This window comes from Pholcus phalangioides, unplaced genomic scaffold (genome assembly GCF_987345545.1).
Source record: "Pholcus phalangioides strain wild (caught in Gottingen) unplaced genomic scaffold, Ppha-v1.0 ptg000015l_1, whole genome shotgun sequence".
NCBI lineage: Eukaryota > Metazoa > Arthropoda > Arachnida > Araneae > Pholcidae > Pholcus > Pholcus phalangioides.
In genome coordinates, this window is record NW_028301608.1 from 93010478 (window position 1) to 93024044 (window position 13567).

The following is a 13567-nucleotide window of genomic DNA, read 5'->3' on the forward strand; positions in this document are numbered from 1 at the left end:
TCTTGACTAAATTTGGTTGTTTATTCTTGTTTGTGCAATTTATTGAGAGACAATACTTATATTTACAAATATACAGAACGCACACGCAAAACACTTATTTTATTTGTACTAAAGAAATTGTTATTTTGTAGGATATGACAAACTTTGAGTGAAAATCTACCCGCGAACTTCAAATAATTACATTGAAATTGGTAGAAGAGAATTTACCGGTCTTTCTGAGTATGTTAGTGAAATACTTGTTGAATGTGGATACTATGCTGGTATGATTACAATCTAGAAAATGAAACTTTATCGTATTAAGTCTTGATTGTAGTAAAAATAGAATGGAACGAAGTTTGAATGGTGTTTAAGCCATCGATGAACCATTCGTAATGGTGAAAGATGACACTGTGGCACTTGCATTTATTTCGAATTTAGTGGCATTTGCAGAAATAGTGAGGAGTTCCAGAATTTGCAGGCGGAATATCATGAAAAAGCGGAACCCGACAAAAGTTTCGTAATATTTTATGCAGTCGGGGATAAAATGTCCAGACTATGCACTATTGTGTCGCATTTTATGTGAATTGTCGAGTTTTTCATGTGAGGGAATTGGAACTATATTTTTAATAATAAAAAAAAAAGAAGTAGGCCATGGTAAGTATATTAGTGCAAACCGCGTGTTTTTATGTCGATTGGTTAATTTTTTATTGATTTTTGCAATGTGACTAGTCTCCCACAATGTATCATCTTCGCTTCAGAGGTACTCATGTACACATTATGATACCTCATTTTTACGGTTTAAATAGTTTTTTGAGATTCTTTTTCTAAGGACCAAATGTACACATGTGTACCCAACTCAAATTTTTCTAGTAAAGATATCGACCAGAATAAGTTAATTTTTAATTAAAGACTTTTTCCCTTTTAAAGAACATTTTGACATACAATAAACATAAATCAGTCTAAAAAAACTTAATAGTCCGTTTTGGCTCAGGTGTGAAGAGGGTACATTCTATGAAGAGGCGAATAACATCATGCCATTAAGGGATGCATGTCCAGCCCACCAAGACTTTCCATCCCACCAGAGAAAGGTGTTCCAGAAGAAGTATCAATAAACACAACCCGAAAAAAGTCTACGCTGACAAAATTTCTTTCATAAAATAAAAGAAATCGGGATCCATTCGGGATATTGCCAGTTATCGCAAAAAAAATTACCCAGTGCAAGTAAAGTTGCCAATTACAGCCAAAAGAATTGTCGAAGACGTTAATGTAGAAGTCATGAAAATAATCTCAGTTCTTGATTTTTGAAATTCAAGTAAGCCTTATTAAAAATAGGGGGGAAAACGGGACATTCTGTAAAAAAGTTATAACAACCTTCAAATTACAAGAATTTTCGGTAAAATGCAGGCCATATGGATCACCCTCTACAGTCATACCTCTGTTAACTAAGATGCTTCGGTCCGGAATCATGTTCATTAGTTGAAATCTTCGTTAGACGAAACGTGATTTCCTACAGGTTTCTATGGGAAATCGTTTGATTCATATTCTATGAGGTTTTTCCCAAAATTCTAAGTATTTTTTTTCAGACCAAGGAACGCTATGAAAAGACAGAAACTGAATAAAGGTAAAAATGAACAGCTTAAAAATTGAATCGATGATAATCTACGGGAATATGAGATTCTGAAAATCTTTCTATGTGTATATATATTACACTAAAATGTATCCAACCAACACCAGCTTTTGTCTGCTAAATGGGCTGGTGTTGACACAACCCAAACACGTTTGTTGGTGTCCCGATCGGTTTGTGATTTGGTCAGCTCATTTCTGTGTCTGTTACATGCAGATGGAAAAGATGAGCTCCTATAACAGGGGGTTCTTAACCTATGGGTCATGAGCCAAATGTAGATCACAAGTGCTTTCGAGATGGATCGTATATAAAATCAAACATTCTGTTAATAAGTAATATATATTAAGCATTCTTATATCCGAAATAGAGCCGTGGGTCGCGATATTAGAAGTGTTGGTGATTTTGGGTCGCGGCTGAAAAAGGTCAAGAAGAAAAGGTGTCCTAGAATGTCCTGACTTTTCAGTTTGATGATAAGAACCTTGTACTGAAAGAACGCATGCTCTGAAAACATGGGTTTCTTTATTTTTTTTTCAATACATTTTCTATTTGCTGGATCTTCTATTTTACATGAAATGGTTCAAACACTTTCGGAAACAAAATGGTAGGTACATCTAGAAAAGGATTCCGAGGCGGACATAAGTTAAATAAGGCTCAAAATGACAGTAATTCTGGTGTGATGATTGGAGCGAAAATTTAGCTCACGACGCAGTCGTTTTGTATTAGCTCGTGCATCCATATCAACGAAAATGTCCGTTAGCAGAATCCGTATTCGTTAGACCGAGGCAGAAAAATAAAGAAAAAAAACCTTCGTCAGCCGAAAAATTCAAATACAAATACAAATACGACGCCACAACAGGCAAATTGCCCAACGAGGTGGCTGACTTAAGAACATCATGGATCCCCGACCGAAAAATTCGTAAGCCGAGGTATCACTGTATTTTCAATTTTCTATCCCGCGACCTGGCCGCGGAGTGAAAACACGAGCTCCTAGATGACCATCCTTGCGATATAACATAGCGAAACACTGGCCACCACGTGCCGACGTGCAACAGGCAGCCCTTCGCGATGGCAGTCAGTAGAAAACACCTTCGAAATGGAAAAAATAATAAGCAACACAAGCTGTCAAAAAATTGTATTAATGATCTATTGATAATAGTTATGTCCTTCAAGACTATCGTGTTGTATACACAACTAATTTCGAGGAACTTCGATAGAATAAATTCAACTGCAGGCGTTAAGCCCGGATTACACTATACAAATTTGAAAAAAAAACTTGAAAAAAACCCCAATAATCGCTTATCGGTTGGTTTTTCAAGCGTAATTTTTTTTATAGCGTAATTTCGGCCTTATCCATTGGATTTCAAAATTGGAAATCGAGTTGAATTATCGAAATCCCGAGCAACGATTACAAAAATTTATATCTTCTCATACACAACTTTCTGATTCATCTCTGAACCTCATCCACACTTATCGGTATACCAGGGATGCAGAATCTTCCCCTCCCCCCCCCCCCCGTAAATTCTGGAATAATTCCATTGCCACACTCATCTATTATTTCCTTAACAAAAGCCCAAGTGTCTTTGTGTCTTACGCGTCGACGCTGATCCTTTTTAAATACCATTAGATTCTTACTATCCAAATGTTTATCTCCGTTCCCGTACAGAGAGCAATTTAATTCGAAAATCCCCTCCGATAAATTACGGCGATTATATATAATCTGTTGCACATTTCATGGAAACATTCTCTCTCTCTCTCCCTTCTAAACGGAACACTAAAATCCACCCTTCTTAAGAGAAATCAATAAATAACCAGTGGCATCAGGGGTCGTTAGCAGCAGAACTAAAAAGAGGCACGCATTGGCTTAACTTGATGGAAGTGAATTTAATTTTACGCCGAATAAAGTGTCGTAACCATTGATGACATGGTTTTTTTTTTTAGTTTTTGTTTGGTACATTTATTAACGGATATTAATTATTCCATAATTACTTCTTTGATGCAAGGCATTTGTGAGGATCTCGAAACCATCTCTTTTAAACATCCTTCTAATCCTTAAACAGCGTTTGATCCGAAGTTAGGACCGATTCGTAAGGTAATTGAAAATTTCTCAAGTGGAATTTTGTTTTTCGTTCTTGGGTATGGACTGAAACAGAGATGCACAACATCCGGCGTACGGGCCAAATGCGGCCAGCCAAAGACGATTGAGTCTGCCCGTTGGAAAGTGTTACAGAAAAAAAATATATTATCAATACACACAACACGATAATAGCCCATGCCGACCATATTTATTTCATAAAAATACGGGAAACCGGAAAAAAATTGTCAAATACAAATAAAGTTGTTAATTATAGTAAAAAAAAAGTCGACAAAGACAACTTAGTGCCAATTACAGTAAAAAACCACTATCGAAGGCAAACAAGGTCACCAGTTACAGCAAACATTATCCTCAAAGACAAAGTAAAGGTACCAATTATAGACAAAAAATCAGCAAAGGTAAGTAAAATCGAGGGATAAATCGAGAGGCTACCCATGCCTACAATCACAAGAAAATGGTCCCAAGGTGCCAATTTTGAAAAACTTTGATGAAGAAATCACCACTGATTCTACTCATTTAAATGAGCACAAAAACATAAAAAAAGTTCTGGCGGAATTATGATGGGTCACTCATAAAAACTTTATAAATATTTATATTTTTTGAACGTCAATAGAGAGGAAAAGATTAAATTTTAAACTCCCTCAACCCTAGAGTGACGTTATGCAAACAACACATGATGAAGAGGTACATCCACAGACAAAGAAAGTTGTTTTCCTTGCTTAGCATTCAACAGAAAGGAAAAAGAAGAGCTAGTATGTGTGTTTGAGAGTGAAAAGAATTTTTTTTATAGATAACACATGAAAGCGCGAGGGAAGATAAATTACCAACTGTTGTCATTTGATCATTTTTGTCGCACCACGGTCATTTTCTGCACGTGAGGGCTAATTAGACCGTGACCTACAATTTATTGCCGATTCCGAACGGCAGGCTTGTTTTTTGTACTCTTCTCAGAGGTTGGTGCGCTAACCCCTCGATGGGGAACTCCCTGCGGTAGTAATTTTTTCTGCGGTCATGTCGCCGTTTCTGTGTCAGGATAGTTTTCTGGCGAGGACGAACCGGGGGGGTATCGAACTCGCGACACCTTGTTAAAGACGCAATGACAAAAATGAAAACATGAAACCGAATCAATGGTAATAATTCTCGTCAAGGATGAAGAGAGATGGTAGAGATCCCCAGAATCCTTTAACGGGAATCCATAACACATACGAATCAGCATTGCCCTCACGTGCTGTATAAGTAAACGATGCTACTAATGTCGCATGTTAAAGAAAATTGCCACCGTCTCCAAAGTCCTAAAGAAAAACCAAAAAAACAAAACCAAATGACTGCCCGAAATATACACACTCGCGTATTTTCTTTTCGTAAGTGGAATTCGAGAGCAAATTACGCATTTTGTTTCCTCCAAATCCAAAAAAAAAAAATCCAAATGTATTATTTTCCGATGGAAATACACTCGAGAGAATCATTGATTTTTATCTGGATCTCGCTTAAAAGATGGAGGCAAAATCTCCCTTTTGCTCCGGGTCTGTGATAGATGCCATCCTTTTCATTTCCTCAACAGTAGCAGATTTCTTCTCCCCTTCCCCCAGCTATTCATTTCCAATCTCCCTCTCTCTCCTCTACCTCCATCTGCTCTCCTTTCATCTTTAGCTGGAGAACTGGGACACGCGAACACTCCAGTCCTATTCATTTGGTCGCAGAATATAGACATGTTTATCTCGAAAACGAATGATTTGATTTCTCGGCTTCTATCTGGCTTTGTAGCTTTTTGCAATGCGTTGTCTAAATTAGAGCAATTTAACATCCGGGTGAGTGGAACGCAGCTTTGCAACTCGCTACCACGAAAATAAATTGAACATTGACTTCCCGGCAAAATATAGGGTGTTTCACGGGGCTATAGCGTGCCTTCTCGGCGCAAACTTTTCCTTGGGAAGCCCCTCTTGAAAGGGCTATTATTATGTAAAACACATGCAAACTTTTGTGGGGACCCCCATTTTTCTCGGGGCAGAGGGTTAGTGCCCCGGTTGCCCCAGCCATGTTACGGCGATGGTTTTTCAGAAATGTCTGCGAACTGCTAGGAGGAGTACGCAAAGACGAAGTGGAATCACTGAGTGACTGAACTATCAACGTTACACGAGGAGTTGAATGTCAGGACCATATAATGCTTGCGAATTGATTACTTTCTCTCCTTATAGGATTGAATTAAAATACAGGGTGTTTCAAAAAAAAAACATCCGATTTGAAATTGGTATAATGCCCCCATACACTTAAAATAAATTTTATATTGCATGGCTAATCATAAAGTTTTTTTTTTTTACAAACCAAATTAAACATGTTCAACATGTCCACCCTGGGATGCATGGTATATGTCTATACGGTAGTCAAATTCGTCCCAAACTTTTGCGAGCATGTTTGTATCCACTGCTTCCACGGTTGCTGTTATGCGTATCTTCAGTTCGGCTAATGCAGCTGGAAGGAAAGGCACATTAGTAGTCTTTTACAAACCCCTGCAAAAAGAAATCACACACTGTGAGGTCCGGTGATCTTGGAGGCCAGTGATTTTTAACTGAATCGTCAGGTCCCGTACGGCCGATCCATCGTTTATTAATGCGATTGTTAAAAAATTCTCGAACCAATTCTCGAAGCACCAACTTCCTTAGCCCTCTGAAGAAATTTCATATTCACCATATTTCTAACTCAAAACTTGTTTAATCCTTCAAGTAGTTGCTCAACCATCACATCTTTAGTAGAAGGCCACCACGCGAAGCTCGTGACGTCACTGAATGAGGCCATCTCACCTATAGCCATCGGATATATTACAAAAAAAAGGGTAAAGATGGCGTATGCGTCGGCCTGCTATATCCAATGGCTATAGTTGAGATGACCTTTTTCAGTGATTCCACGAGTTTCACGCGGAGACCTTCGGCTATACGTGGTATTGATTGAACTCCCCTGAAATCAAATGAAACAAAAATCGGCAGTGAGAAAAGGCAACCGACAAATATGTGACACCAGGGGCTTCAAAGGGTTAATAAATGGCAACATGAAGTCAATCATTCGATATAATTCTGTAAATCCATTACGACTCGATGTGCACTAAGTACGGTAATTGATTTCATCCCCACTATCACGGTGATTCGGGAAAACATCAGCGCATTATATACATCGTACAGGGAATCTTTATTATATAATCGGTACGTATTTCAATCAACTTTCGCATTCTCAGCGATTTCGTAATTCGCGATGAAATGCAAATACATTTGGGAATGTACAACCACAACATGCATGTTTATCAGATATCGATTTGTCATATATATATATACCATGCTACTCTTCGTATGGAATACACTCTTTGTATATAATAGAGAATATATGCATGTGCGTGGCGTAATCTAATTTAAACACTCCCGTATCCACCTTCAGACATTCATTTCAGCGAAGCGTTGGGTATCCGGCAGCCACTGAAAAATGCACTCAACTTGATGAAGGCAATAAATAGCAGAAAAGAAGACGCGCACGTGAACCAGATGCCACCGAGAAATTTCGAGAAAATTTCCTCGATGGATACTGAAACGTCATCTGACAAATGAACGTCTGGAAACGTATGGACATCCATTTTTCATGATGAGCGCGGCCTCCAGAGCAACGTAACGATGGTGCCCGGAATATTCATGGCATTACTTGTATGGCTCTTCTTCCTTGCTGATAACCATTTTTCCTTAGCGTCAGACACATTATTTGGAGTATTTTCTTCTTATCATGGAATTTATTCTCGACCATGCTTACATAACCTTTTTAATTTTTGTAGAAGAGGTAAAATAATTATATATATACAGGGTGATTATAAAAAAACTATCCCAACATATGGGCCCCTAACTATCATACCATTCACAGAAACTGAATGAAATTTTGGCGTAAGGTATTTTGATGTATGCGCTCAAGAATTTATTTATTTATTTATTTATACAATATTGTTGGCCCTTGGGCCTATACAAGAGGATGCGATTGAGAATGACAAAGATATTGTTTGATGTTGGATAAAAAACTAGTGATAGAGGGAGATTCAACAATAGAGCTTGGGAGTTTGTTCCATTCACCAATGGTATGAGGAAAGAAGCTGTATTTAAAGCAGTCAGTGGAAGCAAAAATAGGTTTTATTTTAAGGGAATGGTCGAGTCTTCTAGAGATGTAGGATGGTTTGGCTAAGATACCAGAAGTATCCATGTTGAACTGACCATGGAAAATTTTATAAAGCAATGTTAATCGAGAGATGAAACGAAGAGTAGAGAGCGGGAGGAGATGAAGTTCATTTTTAAGTTCGGACACAGAAATGAAAGATGACCAGCAGTCGTGAACAAATCGGGCGGATTTATTTTGAATAGATTCAAGTTTGTCTATATTACTGGAGGTGTAAGGGTCCCAGATTTCAGCGGTGTAGGAGAGGACGGGGGATATATAAGTTTGGTAACAGAGAAGTCTGATATCCCGAGTAGAGTGTTTAAGATTGCGGCGGAGGAAGAAAAGTTTGTTAAGACACTTCTGGTAAATGTAGTCGATGTGTTTGTTCCAACGTAGGTCGGCTGAAATAATGACACCAAGGTATTTGATATGTGAAAATTGGGATAACGGTAAATGATTGATGGAGTAGGAGTATTCAAGAGGAAGAAGTTTACGGGTAACTTTCATGTGAACCGTTTTTGAGATATTCATTGGCATTTGCCATAGGGAACACCAGTCGGCGATGGAAGCCAGGTTATGTTGGAGAAGTTCTTGATCAGATTGATGGTGAATGATACGGTAAATTACACAGTCATCAGCAAAAAGTCTAGTGGTGCAGTTGAGGGATTGAGGAAGGTCATTGATATAAATTAGGAAAAGTAACGGGGAGAGGACCGATCCTTGAGGGGTCCCAGACTTTACGGAGGCGGATGACGAGTTATGATCATTAAAATGAACAAACTGTTTACGGTGTTTTAGGAAAGCCTCCACCCAATTAAGTAATTGAACGTTAAGGCCAAGGCGGGAGAGTTTGAGAAGAAGTTTATCATGGGGAACTTTATCAAAGGCTTTAGAGAAATCTAGGAATACGACATCAGTTTGTAGGTTTTTATCAATGGCTTCAGAGAGGTCGTGGATGAAGAGGGCCAGTTGAGAGGTAGTAGAGAGAGATTGTCTAAAGCCGTGTTGGTTGGGGAAAAAGAAGCTGATGGAGTCTAAGTGGATACGGATTTCTTTTGCTACAATATGCTCGAAGATTTTACAGCAGGAGGAAGTGATTGCTATTGGCCTGAAGTTAAGGGGATTGGAAAGTGAACCCGTTTTGTGGATAGGAATAATTTTATTGATTTTCCAGTCGTTCGGGAGGGTAGCAGAATTTAGTGAAAAATTGAACAGGATTAAAAGATAGTCGGCGACTTCATCAGCACAGAATTTAAGAATAGAATTTGGGATGTCGTCAGGGCCAACAGAATGGGGTTTCAGTTTTTTCAAAAGTTTTAGGATACCTTGTTTGGAGAAGGATATAGGGGGTGAGTTGTGGATAGAATCAAAAAAAGAGTATTGGGGAGGAGAGGGGTCTATTGAGAAAACCGAGCAGAAAGCTAAATTGAATTCGGTAGCCATCTCTGAAGGAGAAAATGTATATTTATTTGAACTTCTCAGGGAAGTGGGACCAACAGATTTAGGTCTAAGGTAACTCCAGAATTTTGTTGGATTGGTTTTTAAGTAATGGGGTAGAGAATGAGAGAGGTATCTGGACTTTTGGACGGAAATGAGGTTTCTGAGGTCTCGGGTGGAGGCTGAAATTATGGATTTGAGTGAATTGGATTTGTTAGTTTTATATTTGAAGGCGATTCGGCGGATTTTCCTCTTTAAATGAATAATATCTCTGGTGATCCATGGATTAAAAAAAGACTTAGGAGAAACATTTTTAATTGGAACTGTAGTTAAGCATTTGTCTATAATACATTTAAAAGAGGTCCAGAGGGTGTGGATATTGTTAGAAGAGGATATGGATAAGAAATCATTGAAGTGAGAGCGAAAAATATTTTGCATAAGTGGATAATTTGCCTTGTTGAAATTACGTTTAGGGGCGAGTTTGTAGGATGGGATAGAGTGGCGGAGGGAAAAGTTAATGACTGGGATATTATGGTCGGAGCAACCCTCAAAGATGGAGGTGGAAAGGACTGAAATTCGATTGGAGGTAGCAATGAGATCTAAGGTAGAGCTGGAGTAGAGGGTGGTTCTTGTGGGTTCAAAAATGGATTGGACCAAGTTAAATTTAAGGAAGATATCTAGGACTTTGTTATTAATTCCGTGATTGCCGGACAGGGATTCCATATTTTTCCAGTCAATGCCGGGAAGATTCCAGTCTCCGGAGATAAGAATAGAATGTGTGTTATAAAATTTTTCAAGAATAATTTCCAGTTGTTCAAAAAGGTGGAAATCAGGAGAGGGAGGGAAATAGACAGAAAAGATGGCAAGTGGGGGACAGTTGGGTTGAAGCCATTCGGCTACAACAATTTCGAGTTCGGAATCTAATAGAATTTCAGTTAAAGGGATAGATTTTTTGAAAATAAGTAAGACCCCGCCCCCCCGAGAGTTTCTATCCTTTCGAAAAGCATTGTAATCGGGTGGCAAAATTTCGGAATTAGAGATTGTATTATTTAGCCATGACTCTGTAACACCAAGAAAATGGGGATTATGGATGAGTAAGAATGATTCTAGAAAATCAGTTTTGTTTTTCAGGCTGCGAGTGTTAATAGTTCCCAACTGGTAGGTATTTTTTAATTTGGAGGTTGTGTAGACGGAAGGGTTGCTCGGGGGGAGTAGCCTAAAGGGGGTACCGAGGAAATATGGGAGGAGAGGGAGGGCATAGAAAGGTTCGAAGCAGTATGAGCGGGGAAGATGGGGCGGATATCATTAATATCGGGATCCCAGACATATTTGGTATTATTTATGAGTGCAAAATTGTGGATAAGTTTTACTTTACTGCCTTCGTCACGGTATTTTTGACTGGCTCTCCAAATTTGACCACGAAGCTTGCGTGTATCGAAAGAGAAATCTTCTGAGATAGATATGTTGCTGTTTTTAAGTTTCGAGGAATTTTTTAGAATCTCACTTTTTATTTTAAATTTGTTGAATTTTATTATGGTAAGTCTGGATCCGTGGGTCTTTTTGGAACCTAATCTGTGACAGCGGTCTATCTCACTAGGTGTAATATTTACGTCAAGGTGATCAGAACAGCATTGGATGATTTTGGATTCGAGGGTGGAGGAGGACTCGAAGTCAGATTCTTCATGAATGTTTCGGAAAATCAAGTTATCCCGTCGAGAACGATCCTCAAGATCGATGACTTTATTGGTAAGGGAGGATTGGAGTTCAGAGAGATTAGAGGAGAGGTCGTAGACTTGGCTTTGGAGTTCCTCTACTGGGGAAAGTTTTTCCTCAACTGCACTAAGACGGTGGGATAGATCACTTAGCTGATGACTGAATGAGTCCTGTTTTTGGGTGAGGAGGGTAAGTTTGTCAAGAATGGCTACTTGGGTGTCTTGAATATTACGGAGAATGGATGAGTTATCCGAAAGAGTCGAAGATTCAGACGAAGGATTTGATCTATTTTGAGAGCGTGTTGGGGAGTGGCTGACCCTAGGCCCAGGGTTGGATTCGATATCTCCCGCCAGTAGAAGCAAGCTAGCCAAGTGGGTAAAAAGGACAAGAGGGAAAAAGGGAAGAGGTTTTGAATGGAGCAATTTCGAATGGTGGTAACAAGGACCGGAGCGAAAAGGGTTTTTCTTTAAAGCACACATATATTTTAAGTAAAAAATTGATGGTTGAGCAAAAAATAGAAACACACAGTACATAATAATTTTAAACGTCGGATGCAGGATCGACACAAAGAATATTAAATTTATAAAGATTAAATAAGTTGGTATGAAAATGTGAAGCGAACTAACCTGTAAAAATAGACTTGAATATAACATTTTTTTTGACGAAATGTCGATCCTGCATCGTGAAAGTCCATGGGTAGCGACACTTAAATACAAGCGGTGAAACGCCCACTTCGACAGCGAAATCCAGGTGGCAGCAGTAGTTGCGAGACGAGACCACTCTCGGGGAGGGGTGGTTTGGCGGCTACGTTCCGAATCGAATGGTGACGTCATACGGCTCTTGTATCGGGAGGAGATGGCGGAGAAAAACCCAGAGACGGCATGACGAGTATTTTTTCCTCCCAGAAGTGTACAGTAGAGTAGAGTCGATGGTTCCCGCAGGTTTATCACCAAGAAAATCTGTAAAAATAGACTTGAATATAACATTTTTTTTGACGAAATGTCGATCCTGCATCGTGAAAGTCCATGGGTAGCGACACTTAAATACAAGCGGTGAAACGCCCACTTCGACAGCGAAATCCAGGTGGCAGCAGTAGTTGCGAGACCAGACCACTCTCGGGGAGGGGTGGTTTGGCGGCTACGTTCCGAATCGAATGGTGACGTCATACGGCTCTTGTATCGGGAGGAGATGGCGGAGAAAAACCCAGAGACGGCTGCGAGACGAGACCATTCTTGGGGAGGGGTGGTTTGGCGGCTACGTTCCGAATCGAATGGTGACGTCATACGGCTCTTGTATCGGGAGGAGATGGCGGAGAAAAACCCAGAGACGGCATGACGAGTATTTTTTCCTCCCAGAAGTGTACAGTAGAGTAGAGTCGATGGTTCCCGCAGGTTTATCACCAAGAAAATCTGTAAAAATAGACTTGAATATAACATTTTTTTTGACGAAATGTCGATCCTGCATCGTGAAAGTCCATGGGTAGCGACACTTAAATACAAGCGGTGAAACGCCCACTTCGACAGCGAAATCCAGGTGGCAGCAGTAGTTGCGAGACGAGACCACTCTCGGGGAGGGGTGGTTTGGCGGCTACGTTCCGAATCGAATGGTGACGTCATACGGCTCTTGTATCGGGAGGAGATGGCGGAGAAAAACCCAGAGACGGCTGCGAGACGAGACCATTCTTGGGGAGGGGTGGTTTGGCGGCTACGTTCCGAATCGAATGGTGACGTCATACGGCTCTTGTATCGGGAGGAGATGGCGGAGAAAAACCCAGAGACGGCATGACGAGTATTTTTTCCTCCCAGAAGTGTACAGTAGAGTAGAGTCGATGGTTCCCGCAGGTTTATCACCAAGAAAATCTGTAAAAATAGACTTGAATATAACATTTTTTTTGACGAAATGTCGATCCTGCATCGTGAAAGTCCATGGGTAGCGACACTTAAATACAAGCGGTGAAACGCCCACTTCGACAGCGAAATCCAGGTGGCAGCAGTAGTTGCGAGACGAGACCACTCTCGGGGAGGGGTGGTTTGGCGGCTACGTTCCGAATCGAATGGTGACGTCATACGGCTCTTGTATCGGGAGGAGATGGCGGAGAAAAACCCAGAGACGGCATGACGAGTATTTTTTCCTCCCAGAAGTGTACAGTAGAGTAGAGTCGATGGTTCCCGCAGGTTTATCACCAAGAAAATCTGTAAAAATAGACTTGAATATAACATTTTTTTTGACGAAATGTCGATCCTGCATCGTGAAAGTCCATGGGTAGCGACACTTAAATACAAGCGGTGAAACGCCCACTTCGACAGCGAAATCCAGGTGGCAGCAGTAGTTGCGAGACCAGACCACTCTCGGGGAGGGGTGGTTTGGCGGCTACGTTCCGAATCGAATGGTGACGTCATACGGCTCTTGTATCGGGAGGAGATGGCGGAGAAAAACCCAGAGACGGCTGCGAGACGAGACCATTCTTGGGGAGGGGTGGTTTGGCGGCTACGTTCCGAATCGAATGGTGACGTCATACGGCTCTTGTATCGGGAGGAGATGGC

At 40.3% G+C, this 13567-nt stretch overlaps 1 protein-coding gene across 1 annotated transcript; it reads right to left on the reverse strand.

Moving 5' to 3' along the window:
- Positions 1 to 10480: 10480 nt before the first annotated feature.
- Positions 10481 to 12030, reverse strand: LOC149077069 (uncharacterized). The gene has a single exon (XM_089242333.1). The coding sequence runs from the start codon at positions 12008 to 12010 to the stop codon at positions 10481 to 10483; it is 1530 nt and encodes a 509-aa protein (XP_089098459.1). The 5' UTR covers positions 12011 to 12030.
- Between the last annotated feature and the right edge of the window lie 1537 nt (positions 12031 to 13567).